This window comes from Prionailurus bengalensis, chromosome C1, assembly GCF_016509475.1.
Source record: "Prionailurus bengalensis isolate Pbe53 chromosome C1, Fcat_Pben_1.1_paternal_pri, whole genome shotgun sequence".
Lineage (NCBI taxonomy): Eukaryota > Metazoa > Chordata > Mammalia > Carnivora > Felidae > Prionailurus > Prionailurus bengalensis.
In genome coordinates, this window is record NC_057345.1 from 14,997,224 (window position 1) to 15,020,168 (window position 22,945).

The 22,945-nt window shown below is 51.0% G+C and overlaps 1 protein-coding gene across 1 annotated transcript; it reads left to right on the top strand.

Moving 5' to 3' along the window:
• Positions 1-18: 18 nt before the first annotated feature.
• CDA (cytidine deaminase) lies at positions 19-21,296 on the top strand. The gene is made up of 4 exons (XM_043573944.1): positions 19-230; positions 11,670-11,781; positions 17,058-17,115; positions 20,763-21,296. Exons 1-4 carry the CDS (start codon positions 77-79, stop codon positions 20,877-20,879), a joined length of 441 nt encoding a protein of 146 aa, XP_043429879.1. The 5' UTR covers positions 19-76; the 3' UTR covers positions 20,880-21,296.
• Positions 21,297-22,945: the final 1,649 nt, after the last annotated feature.

Consider the following 22,945-nt stretch of genomic DNA (forward strand, 5'->3'; position numbering starts at 1 on the left):
AGGAGCCAGCGTCGCGCGGGCCTGGCCGGCTGGCAGGGGCCTGACTTCTGTGCCTCCGCCGCCCTGGGGCACAGACATGGCCCAGGAGCGTCCCGCCTGCGCCCTGGAGCCCGAGCTCGTCCAGCGGCTGCTGCTCTCCTGCCGGGAGGCCAAGAAGTCCGCTTACTGTCCCTACAGTCACTTCCCCGTGGGCGCCGCGCTCCTCACTCGGGACGGGAGGATCTTCTCCGGTAAGGACGGCGCCCCGATCCCCCCTCGGCCGCAGCCCGGGCAGGTGGTCGCAAGAGGACGGGCGGGAGCCCGCAGAGCAAGGGCAGCACTGGCCGCTCCCAGTGACGCTGCCACTCGCCCCTGCCCTGCCTGCTGTCCCGGACCGTGGGGAACGCAGGTGCTGCTCGGATGCAGCGACGTCCAATTCTTAGAGGACTGGGAAGCCAGAGGTGGGACGGGGAGGGAAGTTGGAAGGGGAGGCCATAACTCAGTGCTGGGGGGAGGGGGGAGAGAGTTGATACTTTCTGAGACACACACACACACACACACACACACACACACACCCGCCGTCTTTGTGTCGCCCTCCTAAGGCTTCCCCGCGCACCCACTGACCTCCGTGTTATGCCCACTTTTCAATGAAGAAACTGAGGACCAGAGAGGTGACACGACTTGGTCAAGGTCGCACGGGGCACTGGGCGTGGAACCCAGGGCTGAGATCCCCCAGACCCTGCTTTCTTCGTGTCACCTGCTGCGCTAGGAAAGAAAATGAACCGAGGCCAACAGCCGGTGACTTGTTAGTGGACTTCAGGGCTTGCAGAGGGCCTTGGAGGAAGCAAGGAGGCCAGGCGAAGTTTGGGTGACCAGCGATGAGTGCTGGCCTGGGGAGGGTGGGAATTGGAGTCAGCACTAATCTGTTCCTAAGCTCCTTTTCTTTGGTTTGTTGGTTTTATAGAGAAAGCTCGCTCGAACAAAAGTTCAGACTTGTTTTCGCTAAGCTGGGAGGCATTTTCATTCAAAAGAGCAGGGCACCGTGGTGAGGAAGTGGCAGGGAAGCCATGCCCCTCCCCGCCACTCTGGGGGCAGATGAGAATTGGCACAGTGGGCAGACGGGGACACCCAGCCCTGCTGCCCAGAATCTGCCTCTGCCTGGCAGCAGCAGCTATTTAAAGGAAAAGAAGCTCACATGTGTGCCTCTAATGGGTAACCTCCAGCAGCCTGAGGCCACTTGTGGGCCACTCACCCCCACCGCCACTCAGCTGTGAGCCTAGCTGCGAGCCCCCGCCTCCCCTTGTACAGTCCCCCCCTCTGGGCTCTCCTTGCTGTTCCAGTTATCTCTCACCTTTGAGGTTCTTCCCGGTTTCACGAGTTACCTGAATCTCAAACATCTTTGAGCAGGAGAAGTAACCTTGAGTCCCTACGTGAAAGGGTGGTGAGGAATGCTCTCCATTGACACAACCCGGCAAGCCCAGAGAACGGAACTGAGGCTCGCAGGAGCTAAACGCCCGAGATCACAGAGCTGGGATTCTAATCCGGAGTTCCCCTGATGCCAAGGTGGCTACTCTGTAGGGAATCCAGACTCTCCATGTGTCTAGTGCGAATTCAGGCCTGGCCCGGTGGCTCAGATGAGTATTAAACATTAACCACCACCACAAACAACACTGCAGCCCACACTGCCCCGTGGCTCCAGGGTCTTAAACATCGAATCAGCCGTTGGTTCTTTCCAGTGCCTCTTTGCATGGATTCATTCATTCAGCAAATATTTGCTGTGTACCGTGACGTGCTAGGTAATGTGTGGGCCAGGCCCCGGGGATAGCGCCATGAGCAGAAATGACATCGTCTCTCCCCCTATGGAGGTCCCTCCTCTTACACAGGTCATGGTTCAAAAGGGAGGCCTCGACCGATGACTGCAGGAGTGGTTGAATGAGGTGAGCAGGAGTGTGGCCTATTTAAGTTGCGTGAAGGAACCTGGTTGTGCAGTGGGGATTTAGGGATGCCCCCTGGGGTGGGGCGAAGGCCCTGGATTAGGGGCTGCTGGGTTTGAATCCTGGTGCTGCTCTTTATCAGCTGAGGGATGCCGGGCAACACCCTTCACCCAAATGTGCCTTACGCATTTGTCGAGCTGAAGACGGTGTGCCCACCTTTCTGGATGGCTCTGAACAGAGCTGCTTTGCCTAGCCCAGCACGGCACCAGGGTCCTCCCCGATGGCTGGTGCCTGTTATCATCAGCCCTGGAACCTCAGGTTGTGAGGCTTTAAGCAAGTCGATGCCTGTAAAGTGACTAGCCCAGTTTCTGCCTCAGTGGCTGCTTCTCCTTCTGTTAAAGGTATTGTTCTATCATTACTATTTGGAGGCAGCTTCTGGATGACTTGTGAAGGCCAAGCATTGCCACTGAGATTTGATGAGGTAGGAAGTAGGGAACCAGGGATGTTAAGAAGAAGAAGAGTAACATGAAAGTAGAGAGTTCAAGGACAGTTGGTCTGACAGGTACTCAAGGAGGGCCAAGACAGAGGAGAGAGTGTCAGGGGGAGGATGTCTGTCTTATTTGCTGATCGTCCACAGGACCAGCGCATTGCCCAGCCTGTAACACGTCCTCCGTTGAGGTTTGTTGAGTGTGCGAACGAATGACTCAGGCTGGGGCAGTGGCCATTGGAACAAGGAGGAAGGAAAGACCTGAGGAAAACCGTCTGGGACAAATGGACCGGGCTCGGGATGAGCAGTGTAGAATGAAGGAGAGGAATATGGTTCTAGAGTTTCAGCCAGGTAGACCAGGGGCATGAGGAGGCACTGACCAAGGTGGGAGCTGGAGGCAGAGCTGGGTGGTGCTGAGGACACCACGGGCAGGGACCGACGGCAGTAGTAATACCTACAACACACTGATCATTCACTAAGCACTTGGTGTGGAAGATCTCTTGTAATCTCACAGCCACCACATGAAGGGAGACGATGCGTGTCACGTGTTGTAAGTGACAGAAACCAAGCAGAACCGTTATGGGCAAGAGTAGATGGTATCTCCAGGACAGTTGGATCCAGGAACTCCGATGTCACCATGTCCTTCTTTATCTTCCTGGGTGCTTGCTTCTTTCTCTTATCCTGTGGTGGGCTTTCTCCAGGCATCAGGGGACATGAGTGCAGGCAGCCTCTGGTCCATATTCTTTTACAGCCTCAAAAGCAGAGAGGAAAGAACTCTCCTCAGGGTGCCTGGGTGGCTCAGTCAGTTAAGCATCCAACTGTGGCTCAGGTCATGATCTCACAGTTCGTGAGTTCGAGCCCTGCATTGGGCTCTGTGCTGACAGCTCGGAGCCTGGAGCCTTCTTTGGATTCTGTGCATGTGTCTCTCTCTCTGCCCCTCCCCCACTTTGTCTCTCTCTCTCTCTCTCTCTCTCTCTCTCAAAAATAAAAATTAAAATTTTTTAAATTTTTTTTAAACATTTATTTATTTTTGAGACAGAGAGGGACAGAGCATGAACAGGGGAGGGGCAGAGACAGAGGAAGACACAGAATCTGAAACAGGCTGCAGGCTCTGAGCTGTCAGCACAGAGCCCGACGCGGGGCTCGAACTCACAGACTGTGAGATCATGACCTGAGCTGAAGTTGGACGCTTAACCTACCAAGCCACCCAGGCACCCCAAACATTAAATTTTTTTTTAAAAATCAAATTCCCTATTTAAAAAAAGAAAGAAAGAGAGAGAGAGAAAGGAAAGAAAGAAAGAAAGAAAGAAAGAGGAAAGAAAGAAGGAAAGAAAGAAGGAAAGAAAAAGAAAAAGAAAGAAAGAACTCTCCTTCACTAGCTGGAGATGGAAAAACTCCAGGGAAGAGCTTTGATGGGTCCATCTCCAACCACATGCACATCCCTGGGCCAATCACTGTTGTCATGATAGAGTAGTGTGATTGGCCCAGCAGCACATCCCTTCCCAGTGGGGGCTGGGTGGGTCTGTTACCACAAGAAGGAGTGTGGAACTGCCGGAGCAAAAGCCCAAGGCACCCTCTACGAATGAGACAACTGAGGTCGTGCTCTTTCTGCCGCCCCATTGCCACAGGGTGCACATGCAGACAGGGACAGAGAAAGTGTGCTGAGAGAGGGGGACAAATGGAGGGCATTTAGCCAGAATCCCTGGATCTCCTTCTGTAGATGGAAAGGGAGGGCAGATGGTAGTAAGGCAGGGCCTGGAGAGGGGGGGACCTAGAACAGTCAGAGGAAACCTGACAGGGCACATGGGGGGGGGGGGGATTAGAGACAATTGGGAGGCAGAGAAGGTACAGCTGGATTTAGATGCTGTGAGTTTGTAGTTGATCGTGGGACGGGTCTGCCCAGCTCGTGACTTTCTCCAGCTGCACCAAAGCCCAGCCCATGTGGAGTTTCCGGTGTCTCATTCAATTCAAAAACAAATCTGACAGCCTTGTTGTCATGATCTTGTAATAATGGTCCTTTCCCCTCGATGCTGACTGACCAGGGCCTTGTGCCCTCCTGGGGTTGGGCCACCGGGAGGGTGATCGATCCCAACAGTTACCTTCTGTGGTTGCTGTGGGAGAGCTGTGGGGAGAGGAGGAGCCCACGGGGGGAGGCAGAGCTACAGAGGGAGAGGGGGGTGGGGACACAGAAGAGATAGGGCAGCAGGGGGTTGGCAGGGGCAGCCAGTGTCTGCACAACGCCAGATAGGAGGTGGCAGAGGAGAGTCATGGAGACCACTCTTTCCTGGCACCCCCCCAAGGGATGGGCGAGTTTGTCCTTGGGACACTGGTCTATCTCCCTCACTCCTCCCTGGAGGAGCTTCACACTCTATACGCCCCTTCACCATTTAGCGGAAAAGCCACTTTACTGGATCAGCTGTCATGAATTCTGAGAGGAACAAGCTGCATTTCTAAAAAGATTCTTAAAGATGTCCTGGTCAATCGCTGAATCCAGCTTGTCTGGGCTTTAACCTTTAAATCTGGTCCTTCATCGCCTTCCCTTAGGCCAGCCCCTGGCCTCCCCTTCTCCTCCAGGACTGCTCTCCAAGCACCCTCCCCACCCCTGACCCCTCATAGCATTTCCTGGTAAGTCAAAGCAGGTGTCTCTAACTGGCTTCCTGTCCGTACAGCCCTCCTCACACCCACCACACCTGTCTTCCCAGCTCATCCATTGGTCCTCTCCACTGTCACTCAAAAACAGCTCATTACGAAGAGGAGCTTCACTAAAACCCCTGGCTCTGTAGTTGAGCTCGAATATAATTCATATATGATACTGTGTGTTGCCTGTGCAGTGGGCTGGGAGGTGGGAATGTGGAAAGAGTGTAGTATTGCTTCAAGCCCGTGGACGTGACATTTTTCTGGTTCGGTGATTCTCAAATACGGTCCCAGACCTGTAGCCTCAGCACCTCCTGGGACCTTGCTGGAAATGTGAATTCTTGGGATCTGACCCAGACCTACTGAAGCAGAAACTCCAGGAGGAAAGAGGAAGGTTGAAAAAAAATTTTTTTCTTTTGAGAGAGAGAGAGAGAGAGAGAGAGAGAGAGAATCCCAAGCAGGATCCACACTGTCAGCTTGGAGCCCGATGCAGGGCTCAATCCCATGAACAGAAACCAAGAGTCAGATGCCTAGCCAATTGAGCCACCCATGTGCCTCTGAGAAACCTCTTTTAAGAAGCTGTCCAGAAGATGCTGACGCCCGCTGTGTGTGACAAGGACCGCTTTAACTGTATTTAGGTCCCTCAAGAGAGAGGGTGCTCAGAAGCACTGCTCTTTTCTCTGGGTGGCCAGGCCCAAATCCCCTCTTTGGAACTTCTTTCCTTGCTAATGGCTTGATCGCATCTGACCCTCGCCCTGCCTTAAGCGCCAGACCCACTCTAAAACATGTCCTCGCTGAACTGCCATAGAGAAAAAGGACAGCCCTTTGTATCTGACAGGTCAGGATGTGAGTCCAGGCTCCCTGCCAGCAACCTCAGCCTTTACCTTCTCTAAAATGGGGTTATAACAGCCTCTGCCCTACAGGGTTGTTAAAAGGGTCAACGACACGATACAGATAGAAGTGTTCCACAGAGTGCCAGGCAGATAAAAGAAAAACAATGAAAGAAAAGAAAAGAAAGCAGTAATGACAGCCCTATCACCCTGGTGTTATTTGGTCCAATCTTACAATTGTGGATTCCTAACTTGGCATCATACCAGCCCATCTCGCACGTGTGTTTCAGAGTAAGTGAAGGCCACACTGGCAGTGGCGTTGCTTTGCCTGGCTAGACGACAGCCTGTTTTCTGCGCGAGGGAAGCAAAACGAACCTGTCTGGCCTTTCTTGATCAGAGTACACGGCCGAGGCCTTTCTTCCCATTTTTTCTTTTTCTCTTTTTGAACAAGAGGAGGAAACTCCACTTGAGCTTGCTGGAGGCCCCACATGAAATTAGAACTTTGCACCTTAGAGGTCTAGCACCCCAGTGGGAAATCACAGTCATTGAAGTGCGGAGAGAGTCTCACGAGCCTCATTGTTCCAGGCCCTGGGCATTCTGCACCCAGGAGCCCCCGCCCTCAGGAGGTTTACACTGTGACCTCAGAATTAGACAATAAAGACGTTTATTTCAGGAAAGTGTCAAGGGCTGTGATGAAATTAAAGCAGGAGAAATGGACCGAGAGGGTAGGAGGCCATGAAGGGAGGAGGCACTCTGAGACAGGATGACCATGGCAGGCCTCTCTGAAGAGGGGACATTTGAGCAGAGACAGGAGCAGGGTGACCCATAGGCATGTAGGGGAAAAGAGTTCCAGGCAGTGGGAACAGCCGGAGCAAATGCCATGTTTCAGGAGGGCGCTTGGCATCCTTGGAGAACAGCTGGAAGGCCGGCAGGCCTCAAGGGCAAAAGGAGATGAAGTCTAGGAGGTAGGCAGGTTGGCACCAGATTAGGTAGGACCTTGTCGTCGTGGAAAGGATTTCAAAGTGCCTGAAGGACAGAGGCAGGGCCACTGTCACACCTTATCCAGCAGGAGTAGAAGCTCAGCCACACAGGCCTAGAAAGTCCAAAAAGCTGGACTTTTGCGCCATTAATAGCAGCAGCTGGGCCACTGCCGAGCGCTCAGTCTGCGCCGCCACGCTTTGTGCTAATTGCCTTACGTGGGTGGTCTCAACTCCTCCTCGCGCGAGTTCTCCGAGGAAGGCGCCATCGCTTTCATTTTACAAATGAGGATACTGAGTCTTGAGGCGGTTTTAGTCTCTTGCCCAAATTCTCAGGGCCAGTGGGGCAAAGGGTCCCAGGGGCCGAAGAGAACACAGGGGCTCTTTCTGCAAAGCTCTGTTTGGGCAGTGGGGTGGGTGAGTGGGCTCTGGCCCTTTGAAATTTTTACACACAGTTAAGGGAAATTTCTCTCGATGAGGCCACTCTGAATTTCAAATGCAGCCACAGGCAGTTGTCCTGAGGGACTAGCCTTCTGTGAAACCCAAGATTTATGTGAATCTCGCTTAACAGGGAAAGTGTCGCTGAGGGACAAGGCAGGGCTGGGATGGTTGCCAAGACAGGGAATGAAGTGGCGGGACAAAGTTAGCAAGGATCTTACTCTGGGAGAGGCAGAAGTCAAATGCAGCCAGGCCAAAGTCAGCAACAGTGGGCCAGGGCAGGCAAGGGCATGTTTAAAGGAAGTCATTTCAGGCAGGCATCAAGGAACCTGGCCGGGGAGACTCGGTGGGGAGCAAAAGAGGCGTATTCATTTATTCATTTAACTTCCGTTGACCCTGAGAGAGGGCCGGTTATCCCGGCTATCGTGACTCATATAGGAACGTGAACAGAGCTTGGTGGAAGTCAAAAACATGTGGCGTTCAATAAATGTCTCAATCATTACTTTCAGGGTTGCAACTCCCTGATCGCTCTTGGTCCCGTCTCCCAACTGTATTAACTGACATCTGTGTGGTTGTAAACAACAGACCCGCCCGCTAACTAGTTTAGACCAAAGGAGGGAGTATTGGCTCCTAAAAGTTGGGGAAGAGCTGGCGCGTAGCCGGGCCTTCGGGGGCAACTGCGCCAAGCCAGACCCTTTTCCAGTCTCTCTCATCTCATCTTTCATCCATTCTTTAGTGTGTCCATTTCATTGTCTCCTAATGGTCTCCATAATGAATGGAAACCAGGCCACGAGCAGGTCTCAAGCCCACTCGGTCTGCGAGAGAAACGGAAGTTCCGGCACAGAGAATTCTGACTGGCTCAGTGTGGGTAAGGTGCCCGGCTCTGATTGGCCCAGTGAGTTTGGTGCTCAACTCTGATTGGCCCAGCGCGGGTCAGGCACGCAACCTTAGACCAATAAAAAAAAGTCACGCGAGAAAAAGATGGACGCTCCCATCTGTAAGACGCGTTGAGAACATAGGTGAGGGTCGTTCCCCTGGGGCGGGGAAGGAGAAAGGTGCTACATTGCGGAAACAATAGATGCTCGCTGTCATCTACCCTCTGGTGCCCAGTAGGGACACCCGTCCTTCTTCCCAAAAGTGGAATTCCAAACCTGTTCCCACCTAACACCCCACAGCCAGTCCATGTGCCACTGTTAGTGAACACATTTATCCTGTCCTAGCAAGACACTTGCAGCAGAGGTACCCAGCCCAGGGGATGGCAGGGTGGGGCAGGCCCTCTAGTGACATCCATTCCTCGCCATCAGTTGGACATGAATACCTGCGATCCTGAGAACCATGATGATGTTTAATGGAGCAAATGATTAATCGAACCCCTCCAAAGAACATCCATGTAAATAATGCAAGGACAGAAAATTCTGTGGGCAAAATATATGAGGAGATAAGGACCAAACAATTTCCAAATTTGGTGAATTCAGGAGAAACAAAATCCTGCATAATCACTTAGAAAAAGGGAGTGCCATAGGTAAGGAACAGTCGCAGGTGATGAAACAAAATATACACAGTGACTGGAACAGGATGGCTGCCTAACTTCTTTCATCTAACAGGCCAGGGGGTGGGCTGCAGTGCTGGGCATACGGACTGTTCTGCTCTGCTGTGTTCCACACAGTTGTTCAGGCGATCAAATTCCTTCTGTCTTGATGTCCTGCCATCCTTAGATGGTGTCCACATCCACGTGTTCAAAACTGGCACATCCATGTTCCAGAGCGTGGGAAAGGGAAAGATGAAGCGGGGGAGCAAGCATTGTCCCCACAAAAATGTCATCTGGAAGTTGTACCCGTTACTGCCATTCATATCTTGTTGGCTAAAACTACAAGGCTACACGAAGTTGCCAGGGAGGCCGGGAAATGTGGTCGCCGGCTGGGTAGTCATGTGCCCCAGTCAACTCCAGTGGCTTCTAGTGGGAGAGCGAACCTTGGGAACAGTCTTTGCCACAGAACTGGCTGTGGCCTGTAAGTATCTGTGTACATCCTTTCACACGTAGGACCCACTTACCACCTTCCTAAGGGAGGCAGCCCAAAGTCCCACTCAGTCACTGCATCCAGCTCTAAGAGCAGGATCTCGGGGCGGAGCGGTCTCCTTCCTCAGGTGTAGATGTGGCCCCGCTGGCCTACTGGCCCCAAAACTAAAAAGTAATCACCCACACCTCACTTCACACTCCCACAATATTCAGTGTGGAGTGGGAACAGGAAAGAGTAGGACAGAGTAATAGTCACCAACTTTCCCAGCAGGAAAAGGAGAAGAACAGGGCACACACGGTGGCCACCAGTCTGTGTAGTTATCAAACTTGCCAGGCAGTTCTTGTGAGAAGACTCCCCACCCTGGCATGCACTCTGCCTTCCCTTTCTGCCCTGGCGGCAACCCCTTGTCCCTGCCACTGGGGACCCAGGCTCTGCCCTCTGGGAGCTTCTTCCCTGATCATCCTGTCATTGGCCACACATCTGAAGTGGGTTTTGGAGAGAGTGACCTCCTTGGGGGCACACAGCTCTGTCAGCTCACTTCTGATGGTAGGGTTTGGGGGACCCAGGAGTTTCTTTAGGGACTGAACGATCACAGGGTTTAACAGGGCAGACTTTTGGCTTCTCTGGCTAGCCAATTCTATCTAAAACTTAGAAACCTTCTGGTCTGTTTGCTTCCAGTCATTTCTGAACTGGAGTACCACACCCAAAGATCCTTTCTCGGCATAGTTCTTAAACCTGCCAACTCCCCTTTTTTTTTTTTACTGACTGGCTTCCCTGCCTGGCCCATCCCTGGGTCCTTTTGATGGTGACTGCCTTAAGCCTTGAAACAATAGACTGAGAAGGTGACACCCTTCATCAGCTCTTTGCCACAGGGCTGTTCCCTTTGTCAGGTAGAAAGATCCCATTGGTAGGCAATGAGTAACATAATCTGCCCTCCAGGTTATTGCAGGGTGGGGCTTTATCAAATCATCTGCCACAGAGTAACAAAGCCAACAGCTCTCCATCTTGCCACATCTGTATTGCCCAAGTCCATGTGTTTTAGATGTTTTTTATTAAAGCCACATCTCACTCTGAGTCCAAATTTGTCTATCAGTTAGATCTAGGTAAAGCTGCTATAACAAAAATCCCCAAATACAGTGAGTCCAACATGGCGGAATTCTCTTCTCTCACATAACAACTCAGAGTAGGCAGTTGTGCCAGGACAAATAGGCATCTCAACTCTGCTCTATCCATGAGTTGGACCAGGGTCCCTAGTGCCTTCTCTCTTGTGGCTTCTCCATCCCTATGATCATAAACCACATGGTCAGAGCTGTCCCACCTCATCCCAGCCTGTAGAGGGTAAAAGAAAGGAAGTAAAGGGCAATCAATCAACCTCTTTACAAAAAATGTGATCCAGAAGTTTCCCACCTCACTGTGGGCCACATGCCATTGACCACAACTTAGTCACGTAGCCATACCATGCTGCAGAGGAGTCTAGGAAATATGTTCTGTAGCTGAGTGGCCATGTGAGCAGCCATATTGGAATAGGGGGTCACTCGTATTACTTAAAGGAAGAAGAAAATACATCCTGGGGAACAATATCTCTGCCTCAGAGAGAAAGGCAAGCTATAAAGAGCACATCTCAATAGTCAGGAGGAAGCCCAGCTTCTGTGGGCATTTGTTCACAGCCTTACCTCCCTGAAAATGGGGAGTTTGTTAGTCAGCCAATCTGAGTATGCCAATGTTTTATGTCATTGGGAATAGGCTTTGCCCCTTGTCCCCCAGGAACGCTCCTGAAAGGGACACTGGGGAGAAATCCCTTGCTGTGAACTCTGCTACCTTAGCAGCATGCCTCCCATTGGAGGGCTGGGATTGCCCTAAGGCTTGTGCAATCACAGACACCTTTTGCAAAGCTTGGGAGTTCCTTATTTGTTAGTTTGTTGGTTTTGACAGTTCGTTTTGCAACACAATTCACGGGGAACTAGGTTGAACTCTGATAGCTGGTCAACAGCACCGAAAATTTTGCAAATTTTGCGCAGGCCCAATCGTTGAACCTTCTGTCTCTTAGATCTGGGGCTGGGGGCTCTGCTCATCTTAAGGCTCAGTATCTCCCTTGGCCTTGACGTTTGCTGGGGCGATGGGGCTAGGTTCATCTGCTTGGCTCTGCTGCCCCTGCTCCCGGGCTGTGCTTCAAGACGGAGGCATTGGGTGAGTGACAAGGGTGGGTGTTCTGGGAAGGGCCATGGCACCAGTGTCCCAGCACTTCCTGTCAAACTGCCCACTCTGAGTAACAGGTCCCTCCCTGCGTTGGAATGGGGTAAGCCTCTTACTCAACACCTGCCATGGGAAGTAGTTCTTCTGGAAGTGTCATTGGTTCCCTCCTCTCTTCTCAGGGTGCAACATTGAAAACGTCTGCTACCCAATGGGCGTCTGTGCGGAGCGAACCGCCATCCAGAAGGCTATCTCAGAAGGGCACAGAGAGTTCAGGGCAATTGCTATCTCTAGGTAAGTGGTGGGAAAGGCAGGCTGCTGCTGTATTCATCCATCTATTCCACCATCATTCACCACACATGTGTCATTCATCCGTTCATTCATCCAACACATGTATTCTGTACTTCCTGCGTGCCAGGCACCGTCGGGCTTGACAGAGTGCCGAGGATAAAGAGTTAAGTCAAAAATGGACTCTGCCCTCAGTGAGCCTACAGAGCAGGTAAACAACCGAGGCACCTCTAACTCAAGGGCAGGTGGGGTTTTTGCTCTAGTGACAGTACAGACAACAGAACGCCGACAAGATACAACAGAAGCCTAAAGCCAGAGGGACCTGAAAATCACTTGGTATAGACCCCCTGGCCACTACCCCCATTTTACAGATGAAGAAACTGAGGCCCAGAGAGGTTGAGCAACTTTCCTGGGAATTCGTGGCAAAGCTGAGACCAAACTACATCTCTGGAGTCTCACTCTGGGCTCATTCCACGGCACCATGCTGTGCCAGGAAATCAAACACTCTTCCCTGCTCTCTTTGAGCTGCCCCTGGATCCTTCGCTGTGAGAGCTGACTACTGCCCTTGGCATTGCCCACCTCTAAGTGCCAAGAACCAGGCTACCAACGCAAGCTGGTGGGGTGACAGCCAGGTAAACCCGGGTTACAGTTCACACACTAATCAGAGTCCAGCCCAGGTCCTGGCTGAACAATAATAGCATTAACCTACTCTCTCTACATGCCCCAAACATAAATATCCAAGTTCCCATGTGCAGACCCTCACAGGATGCTCGTTGAGTTCTTGTTGGCCCTGGACCCAGACTCAGTGGCTTCAGGATTTGAGCATGCGAGTGGGCTCTTTTACTAATTTGACCCTGTTGCGCTCCCGATTTAGTAGTGAGTTGCTCTTGCGTGTACCTTTGCACTGTGAGAGAGTTTTCTTAGCAAACTAACGGTGCAAGGAAAATGCCACGGGAAATGTTTCATCCACCCAGAAAGTGGGTGCATGACTGACCAAGTATTGGTTTTCAGGACATCCAGGTGCACGGGTTACGTACTAGGAGTGAAGCACCTCTTCATTGGGGTGGCGCTAGAGGGCCTTGCTGGCAGAAATGCAAGGCTCCAGAAATGCAGGGACCCAGCGCAAGGCCAGCAGGGGCCGTGTGACAGAAACAAGCTCCCGTTTCTTCATAGCTTTGTCTCAGTCTGGTCCCGAGGCGGACCAGGTTATTGAAGGTGATTTTCCTGAGTAACTGAAGGCAAGGTGCACTTAGGGAGAAGGTCGGTCCCGGCTTCCCAGAGCCCTCCCTGTCACCAAGGTCTGTCCTGGCTTCCCTTCGGCTTTGGGAGGAATAAATGAGGCCATGCTGGGAACATTTTGTGCAGATGAGCAGAGCTCAGGATGTGGATTGCGCTTTATTTAAAAGGGGGGAGGGCAGAGTAACTCAATTCCAAACCTGATCCAAGAAAATAATGATATTCTGGGTGAAAAAGAGGCCAAAGTCAACAAAAGGATAATGGCACGGTGGCCTTGCTCTGTGTAGAATGTTCTAAATGAAACGCTCCTTCTCCTGGTCATTATCTACTTTTTAAAAGGACTGGGCATCGCTAGCGATGATTAGCAAATCTCCTTATTTACATAAAACCTGCATTTTTCTAGCCACCCAACTGCTCTGCTCCAGGGATTCAGCCTGCACCAGCATCCCGGAGCCAGAAATGTAGTCATTATTGCACTAATGACTTGTTAAATTGAGAGCGTGGGGTTTACAAGATGAGTGGAGAGTGCCAGCTCCCTCGTTAACACTGACGGGTGTGAACGGTTTCAGAGAGCCCCTTCGAGATCTCCAGAATGCAGAGTGTGGGGCCCAGGCTGGGCTTTTGCTAATGGGGAGTTAAGCTTGTCCCATGGGGGCCCCAGCATAGCCATCAAAGCCGAGAGGTTTCCGGCCCATCGCGTCTGATAAGGATGGCCTCAGCGCGTGACCAGAATCAGCACAAAGCAGGGAAACTGTCAAGCCCAGCACAGCACAGGGCAGGAGAGGTGGTAGGCGTCCTGCTGCACCCAGTACGTTCTGGGATGCGTCTTCCTTCAGCCTTTTGATTCTTACTCTAAGAGGGAATGTTGAGTAATGATTAAAAACCCTGGCTCCAAGGTTAGGAAGACCTGGTTTCACATCCTGCTCCGCTGTTGCCCGCAGTTGTCCTCCGCTGAGGATCTGAGCTCAGCTTTTCATCTGTAGAAAGGAGGAGAGGAATGCTGACCCACTGGGCTATTGTGAGGATGCGGGAAGTGATTTCTGTAAAGGTCTTGGCCCAGAGTAGGCAACAGATTAAAACTATTGTTTTAGGGACGCCTGGGCGGCTCAGGTGGTTAAGCGCCTGACTTCGGCTCAGGTCATGATCTCACCATTTGTGGGTTCGAGCCCCGCATCCGGCTCTGTGCTGACAGCTCAGAGCCTGGAGCCTGCTTCCGATTCTGTGCCTCCCTCTCTCTGCTCCTCCCCCGCTCATGCTCTGGCTCGCTCTCTTTCTCTCTCTCTCTCTCTCTCTCTCTCTCTCAAAAAATAAATAAATAAAAAGAAAACTATTGTTTTAACCTTATCCTTAACTACTTTTGCAAGCTGAAGACTACCAAAGGCAGGGTCCACAGATCCTGGGTTCAAATCCTGGTTCTGCCACTTAGTAGCTCTGTGACCTTGGGCAGGTCATGTCATCTTTCACCATCTATAACGTGAGGACAATAAAAGTATCTACACAGTTCCTACCTTATGGGGTTGTTAGGGGATTAAATGAGTCGATGGACCTAAGGTCCTCAGCACAGTGCCCGGCACAGAGAAGTGCAGTGTGAGGTAAGGGTAAGCCAGTGTCGTGGTCAGGCTCTCTCTCAGCTCTCAGAGCTACGCTGCCTGGAAGCCATATCTTGTGACTTTTGGTGGTTGAAGCCTAAGCCAAATTCAACTTCCCACTGGAATGCATGTTCACCCCACCCCCTTGAAGACCCTAATACAGGTCACTTTTTCCAGGGAAATGTTCTTTGGGAAGCTGGCCACGCATGTCACAAGATTGAGAAAGGAAGTGGTGAGCTTGGCAGGGGCCAGATTATATAGGGCCTTAGCGGCCACGGAAGGGAGGTTGAATTTCACTCAGAGCACCTCTCCCACGCAGCCTGCCTGTGTCATAGTACTAACATGCAGACTTTATCTCCCCTCCCAGACAGTACTAGACCCCTGAAGGCAGAGATTCTCCGATTGGTCTTTGTTTCCTTTCCCGTGCCTGTCTGGCATGGTCAGTCTGTGTGGAAAGAAGTAAAACAAAATAACACAGAGTCTAGCCTCCAAAGATCCTATGGAAACCCGAGCCGGAGCCTGGCAATCACAAGGGTTACTTTGGCTATGTGTGCATCCTGGGCAGGGGTCCCCACCCTCTCACGTCCCCGTGGGCTTTTGTTCTGAAGCTGGGAGCATGCTCAGAGGGGACCCACCTTTCCATGGAGCAGAACCTTTCTTTGACTGGAATCCCACATACGACAGCGAGTCATCATGAGGATAAAATAACAACCCATCACTCTCTCCTCCCTCAGCTGCTTTATGCAGTTCATGCCAGCTATGGCCATATCCACTTGACACATGGTTGGTTGGTTTGTGGTCTGGCTCCTCTCACTAGTGAAAATCTCCTGAGTGCAACGAGTTTTGTCTATTTTGCTCATTGCTGTATCCCCAGCCCTGATAGTGCCTGGTACGAAGCGCCAATAAATATTTGTCGATTAAAACGAGGTAATGGGGGCGTCTGGGCGGGTCAGGGCGTTAAGCGCCCGACTCTTGGTTTGGGCTCAGGTCACGATCTCGTGGTTTCATGAGTTCAAGCCCCACATCGGGTGCTGCCCTGGTGATGCGGAGCCTGCTTGGGATTCTCTGTCCTCTCTCTCTTCTCCCTCTCTGACCCTCCCCCACTCATGCTGTCTTGGTTTCTCCCAAAATAAGTTACAAAGTAATAATAATAACTTAAAAAAAAATAAAATGGGATCCTGCATTTCAGTGTTTCGCTGGATGCCTGGGACATTCTAGGCACATATCAAGTAAAAGGATAATCATTGTTAATATATGTAATTTTAAGTTATGGTATATAAGTTATATATAATAAATCTGTATATCATAAGGCACTGAAATTCAGACAGAGCTTATATGTGTAAAGGAAGCAGAACACTCTAAAGTTTACAGAGTGCTTTCTGCCCTTTATTTCATTTTATCTTCTAGCATTCCTGGGAAGTAGGTGACATGATTTCTCTTGTTTTACAAGCCAAGAAATGCACGTTGGGTGGGTAAAAACGACTTGGTTCAAGTCACACACGGTTAGCGAAAGGAGGAGCTGACCAAAAACTAAAATTTAAGCCCAGTGTTCTTGCAGAGATCTCACAGAGCTGTGCGTCTAGAAGAGCAGGGACGATGGTGGCTGCTGGCGTAACCTCTGGTCCTCCGGCAGGCTTGGCGGTTCCTACTGTTCAGTTCACCCTTCGTCCTGCTCAGAGCTGGAGGACTGCCTGTAGGTGCCTCGATTCTGAGAGGCGAAGGAACCCGTTTTTCTCTTTTGACTCACACCGTTTTTTTCATGCCACAGGGCCTTTGCGTATACTATTTCCTTTGCCTGCAGCACAGAAAAACGCGGGCCTTCAGAGTACCACCTCTGTTAGTTACTTAGTTTCACTGAACCTGTTTTCTTGCAGGTAAAATGGTCCTTCTGACACTCAGGTTGTCCTGGGAATTCAAAGAAATGGATATCGAGTGCCTGGCACAGATCTTGGCACACAGTAGGTGCTCACTAACAGTGATTTATGAACTTTGCATTTCCTCCAAGGACCGCACCGAACGCCATCTCCTCCACAATATTCTCTGTTGTTCCTCAGGCAGGGATTGTCTCCTCTCACTGTGCATTCTTATTGCATTTTGCTTAAAACGGTAACTCATTTAGTTATCTATTTGTCCACCGGGCTGAGCGATCTCCTGAAGCCCAGAGACCAGTTCTTCTTCACCCTCGTGTTTCTGGAGTGTGGGCGACAGCAAGTGCCCACTAAACATTTTCCAAACGCGCTAATGAAAACAACGGGCCTGCCCGTGGCCTTGCCCCCTTGGAGGTGTGGAAAGCCACCTGGTGTTTCTCCTGAGCCTCTGCGACACCATGCGTCTGTGAATCAGAAACTGCTTGGCGGGGGTTGACTTCTTCAGGTCAGAACTCAGGGCCTGCATTTCAGTAATTGTCCTCATGCCTCAGGAGAGATTGACCCATGTTGGATTCTCTTTTTCCCACAGTGACCTCCAGGATGATTTTATCTCACCATGCGGAGCCTGTAGGCAAGTCATGAGAGAGGTAAACACCTTTCTTTGCTGGGAAATATAAACTAGGTGCCTCCCTGCCTTTCTAGGCCGTGGGAGCAAAGCCAGGCTGCCAGCCAGGTCACACAGCTGCTGTCCTGTTTGCCCTGCTGGCCGACATCTAAGCTGTCCCAAGCCTGCGTGAATCACTGGAAATTATTCTTTCATCCAGTAGCTACTTGAGTCAGTATCTACTGTGTGCTAGGCCTGACCGAGCTCTGGGGAGACAGCAGTGAAAATACAAGCCAGGCCTTGCCGTCATAGTCCAGTCTAGTGCAGGAGGCAGACAGACAACAAATAAGGAGCAACATAAACAGAGTTTCTGAGAAGGATGAGGGCTGTGGAGAAGAGAATGCAGAAAAAGGAGTCAGAGATCAACAAACATTGGCCCAGGACAAATCCAGCCCCCCACCCCTTACTTTTGTAAATAAAGTTTTATTGGCACACAGCCACGCCCACTTCTTCATATTTTGTCTGTAGCTGCTTTGGCCCTGCAACAGCAGAGCTCAACAGTTCTGACAAAACCCTGTGGGCTGCCGAACCTAAAATGTTTCCTGTCTGACCCTTTAGGGAAAAATAGTTTGCCAACAACTACTTTATTTTTTTTTTAATGTTTTTAATTAATTTTTGAGAGAGAGAGAGAGAGAGAGTGTGTGTGTGTGTGTGTGTGTGTGTGTGGTGTGTGTGTGTGTGTGTGTGTGTGTGTGTGTGTGTGTGTGTGTGAGCAGGGGAGGGGCAGAGAGAGAGGGAGGCAGAGGATCCAAAGTAGGCTCTGCAATGACAGAAGAGAGCCCACTGCAGGGCTTGAACTCACAAACCATGAGATCATGACATTTGAGCAGAGAGATAAATAATAAAGAACGAGGCAGACAAAGGTCCACAGGAGGAGATTTCCAGGCAAAGGAACCAGCAAGTTTAATGCTCATACATTTGGTGAGTTTGATTAAGTTGGAAGAGGGCTAAAGAGGCTAGAACGCGGCAAGTAAAGGGTAGGGGTGACGGGGCAGGGCCTTATAGGCCACGGGACAGAGGGGATATTGTATTCCAAGAGCAAAGGGAACTGAATTGTACCCTTAAAAATGGTGAAAAGTAGATTCAATGAGAGCCAGGCTGGCTCAGTTGGTTAAGCGTCTGACTCTTGATTTGGGCTCAGGTCATGATCTCACAGTTCATGAGATCAAGCCCCACGTCTGGCCCCGAGCTGGGCATGGAGGCTGCTTTAAGATCCTCTGTCTCTCTCTCCCTCTGACCCTCCCCTGCCTGCCCTCCTTCCCTCTCAAAACAAAACAAAACAAAACAAAACGGATTCAATGAGTTCTTATTCTTGACTCAGTGGAAGTTTTTTATGTGTGTACATTTTGGGGAGGGGTGGGTTGTCAGCTTTCACACACTCTCAAAGAGGTCTGTGTCCCCCAGAGTCCCAAAAGGTTAAAGCCACCGTCTTGGAGAATCCCACAGGCTTGTGAGCCTCCATGTGACATCATCGGTCCTTCTAAATACAGCATCTCACTTAATCTCCACCCCAGCCTATGAGAGAAGTGTGGGTGGTTACCCCCACTTCTGAGAGGAGTAAAATGACCTGCTGAAGGACACACAGCCAGATGGTGGTAAGCTGGCATTCATGGCCAGTTCTGGCTGACCGCAAGGTCCATGCTCCTCACAGCCGCCTCCCTGCCTTTATGGTTCTATGACGAGACAAATTCTTTTCAGCCACAGAGGAGATGTCATGGTGCTTGTTTCACAGGGGCTTCTGCTTTGGAGTTGTTTAATTCTGGGGAGGTGGGGGTGGGGAGAGAGGGGGTAACAACCCCTTTCATTTGCCTTTGTGCCTTGGGCTTTCAGAGCATGTGTCGAACAATGCAAATATCTCCATTTTCTTTCTGCTTCTTGCCAGGCCTGCCAACCAGACACGGTTAGCAGAACTCCCTTCCCAAATTCAGCTGAAAATGCCACCATAAAGCCACTGAGTTCACAATATGGACGTCATCGCCATATTGGGGGCAGGGGGGCGGATAGAGGGGCAGAAATGGCTGCCCAGCACCTTGTCATGTCCAAGGCCATGGAAGGAAACCACATCAGGATGCCATCCCCCTGGCTCCCGAGGCCCCAGCTTGGTCCAATAGCTCATTGCTGTTTTCTCCAGACAGAATAGATGTTGGCAAACCAGAGAAGGCGGATGAAAAACCCAAAAGGAGGGAGAGGCAAAACTGAAACCAAATTGCAAGTAACAAGAGAGGAAGCTCGGGGGCCGGGGACCTGGCGCTTAGAGTCGCACTGCTCGGCTTTCATCTGTATCCTCAGGCAGAACCTGCCAAGCAGAAAAATCGCCTTCTTTAAAGCATTAATTTAAAAAAAAAAAAAAAAGAAAATCCAGGGGTACCTGGATGGCTCAGTCAGTTAAGTGTCCAACTCTGGGTTTCGACTCAGCCCGTGATCCCGCAATTTTGTGGGTTTGGGCCCTGCGTCAGGCTGTGTGCTGACAGTGCGGAGCCTGCTTGGGATTCTCTGTCTCCCTCTCTCTCCACCCCTCCCCTGCTCGCTCGCTCTGTCAAAATGAATAAACGAACATACAAAAACAAAACGCCGAAGACTGATGTGCCTGGAAATGATGTAGTGGTTCGGACAGAAGCACAGTAGAGCTGCAGAGCTGAGCGGTCACGAACAGCCAAGTAACCAGTAAGAACGGCTTCCATTAACTGAGCACCTACTGTGTGCTGGGCACCGTGTACAGGTGCCTTCCACCCATGGTAACACGACAGCCAGGCTGAGCCCCAGTTTGTTGAGACCAACTTCGGGGCTCTGCATCACACACAGCCGTCTTCCTGCCTGATAACGATCCTCGGTTCTCAAAGTCATTTCACAGATCAAGACACGGAGCCCCAGGGAGTTTAATCATTTGCCCAAGATCAAACAGCAAGCAGGTGGTAGCTCCTGGGAGTGGGAGAGACCAGGGGTGGGGGGACAGATTTGGGTTAAAATTTTTGCTTTACTGGTTTTGCCCTGCTAAGCCTAAAATGGAAATCGTAATAGCAGCTACCCAGGGGCGCCTGGGTAACCCGGTCGTTTAAGCTTCTGACTTCTGCTCAGGTCATGATCTCACAGTTCGTGGGTTCGAGCCCCGCGTCTTTCCCTCTCTCTCTCTCGCTCTCTGCCCCTCCCCCACTTGCACTTTCTCTCCCTCTCAAAAATAAATAAATAAACTTTAAGGAAAAAAAAAAATAACACCTACCTCCAAGGGCAGAGAGCGAAATCACACGTGGGCAATATCTGGTGTGTGGTGAGGCAGGCAGGCATCTGCTCGTGCTTGTGAAGAGAAGGTGCTTTAAGGAAGCAGATCTTAGCTGTTGTTTGTCACAGCAGGTGCAGGTCTGGCCCTGGGGGTTAGATATTGTTCCTCTGAAGCCCTGGGTGGGTCTCTCATCATAGAACAGATCACTCGTTGCCCTTCAGCAAGGTGCCGAGCACTTCTACTAACTGCTCGACAGACATTCTCTTGGTGGCTCCTTCCTCGGGCTCACTGGGCCAGGAAAACTGAGGCACAGAGAGGAACGTTAGACAGAGGTGGAGCCAGACTCCAATCCAGGTCAGTCCCAGCCCCTCGGTCACGCTGCCTCCCTCACGCTGGCTTTGCCTCTTTTCCAGTTTGGCACCAACTGGGCTGTCTACATGACCAAGCCGGATGGCACATATGTTGTCAGGACAGTCCTGGAGCTGCTACCTGCCCCCTTCGGGTCCTTGGGCCCGCAGAAGATCCAGTGAAGGTCGGAAAACACCCACCACCTGGAAGAGCCTGGGTTTTCACGTGTGCTTGAGGAGACAGCCGCCCGGAGAACTTGATGAAGATGTTCGCACAGGCCTGGGGACATCGGCCAAATGGGCCCCAGCCCTTCCGGGGGCTGGGCAGACAAGGCTTTTTCCAAATTACACTCAAGCATGACGGTCTTCACCTGAACCGATAAAGTGTTTCATTCCATCCTGGGCCAACGTCCCTCCTTGCAACCCACCTTGTCCTCTCCGGGACGGGACCACCCATCCCTTCCTTCCTTTCCTCTGGTCCCTCTTTAAAATTCCAGCCAAGTCTGGGCCTCTTCCCAGTCAGCCTTCCCAAGGTCCCATCCTGTTCTGAGTGACTTTTCTAATTATAGACATCACGGAACATCCCGATTCGGGAGTGCATGTTTTGCTCTGTCTCTATCATTGTTCACAACTCTTAGGACGACAGTGCGATTTGTCTTTATAGAAACGCCTGGATGTTTTCTGCTGGGAGAGGAAATGGGCACCGTGGAACCGTGCACCCTTTGGTGTGGAGAGCTGAGTTTGTAGGCTCTTGCTCCCCCAGATGGGAGGCCCCGCTGGGCTGGGCCAAAATGCCAGTGGCCATTTCTAGAATTTGTTTTGGGCTCTCCGGGCATCGGATGCCATCCACCTGCATGGTTGTAGCTGAGAGATTCCAAAGTATAAAGAGAAAGGCATGAGTTTGTCTAGACAGGGTAAAAATGTATCTCTGAAGACCTACTGTGTGGTACTATCACATGGATTCTCTTTTTTATTTAAAGTGCTCAGCAGCTCGGTGAGGTGGGTACCCCCCACCCCCGCTTCTTATAGACAAGGGCACTGGACTTGAGAGAGGTTGACTGACTTACCCCAGGGCTGTAGCAAAGCTCAGGCCCGAATCCAGGTCCTGTAACATCTATGAACCCATTTAGTCCTCACTCGTCGAACTTAAAGTCTATGTCCTCACTTTATCCATGAGCAAATCGGAGCTCAGAGAGGTAAAGCCACTCGCCCAAAGTCACACAGCTAATTTGTGGCAAAGCTGGAATTTGAAATCAGGTCTGTCTGAGTCCAAGTGTTTTTTCCGTTCTCCCATGGCTGGTATTTGGCTGCCTCTATTTATACCCTTTATATGGCAAATACTGCAGAGAGAAAGATATATAAGAAGCAGTCTCTGCCCTTGAGCTAACTCCCGGTCTGACAGGAAGAGAGGTGTAAACAGGTCAAAGGCACGGAAATATAAACTGTGATCCAGGCGGATACCGAGTGCAAGGTGGGCACGGTGGAGGTGCCATGCTGCCTTCTGGGGTGTGAGGAGGGTCAGGAGGGGACTCTTATTGATCTATTGGTTATCAATTGCGTCTCTCTCTTTCTCTTGTGAACACACACAGTTAGGAAGGTGAGGACTGAATAAGGGAAGGAGCCAGGCTGGCCCTCTAAAGGGGGCTGATGGCTCTGGGTAACCTTCCCGGAAGTTGGCCTTGGGACCAGCCTCACTGGCTGGTAAGAATAGAGCATTGATTTCCTCTTTCCTAGGCAAGCAAATTGCCAGGGTCACAGGAAGTGGACAGGTAAGTCACCCCTTCCCCATGAGTTCTTTCTACTCATTTCTGGAGCACCTGCAGGTGTTGCTGTCTGGCTTTTTCACAACGCACCCAGACCTACCTGCCGCCATCTTGAGAGGCAGGAAGGTAATTCCAGCATTGCTGCATGGCACAAAACTCTACCCTGCCTTTCTTGAGGAATGGTTGTTGGGGTCCTAAGCACGGTCTTCTGAATGTTCTCAACAAAGGGGGATGGAGAAAGAAAAAAAGAAAATTGGAAGAAAATATACCAAGATGTTGACGTCAGTTCAAATTCTGGTCAATGGGAATCCAGATTTGTGATTTTTTTTCCTTTGTACATATCTGAATTTTTTTAATTTCCAAAGCATTAAAAAAAATGTAATAAGAAAAAAATGAGAGAGCACAATGGGTTTCAACTTTGGAGTTAGCCTCCAAACTGTGTGGCCTTGGGCAAGTTATTTCATTACTCTGAGACTCGATTTCCTC

Coding starts and splice junctions, on each gene's coding strand:
- CDA (XM_043573944.1), top strand. CDS start 77: ATGGCCCAGGAGCGTCCCGCCTGCGCCCTGGAGCCCGAGCTCGTCCAG. Junction 231..11,669: donor GGACGGGAGGATCTTCTCCG/GTAAGGACGGCG, acceptor CTCTCTTCTCAG/GGTGCAACATTGAAAACGTC. Junction 11,782..17,057: donor AGGGCAATTGCTATCTCTAG/GTAAGTGGTGGG, acceptor TTTTTCCCACAG/TGACCTCCAGGATGATTTTA.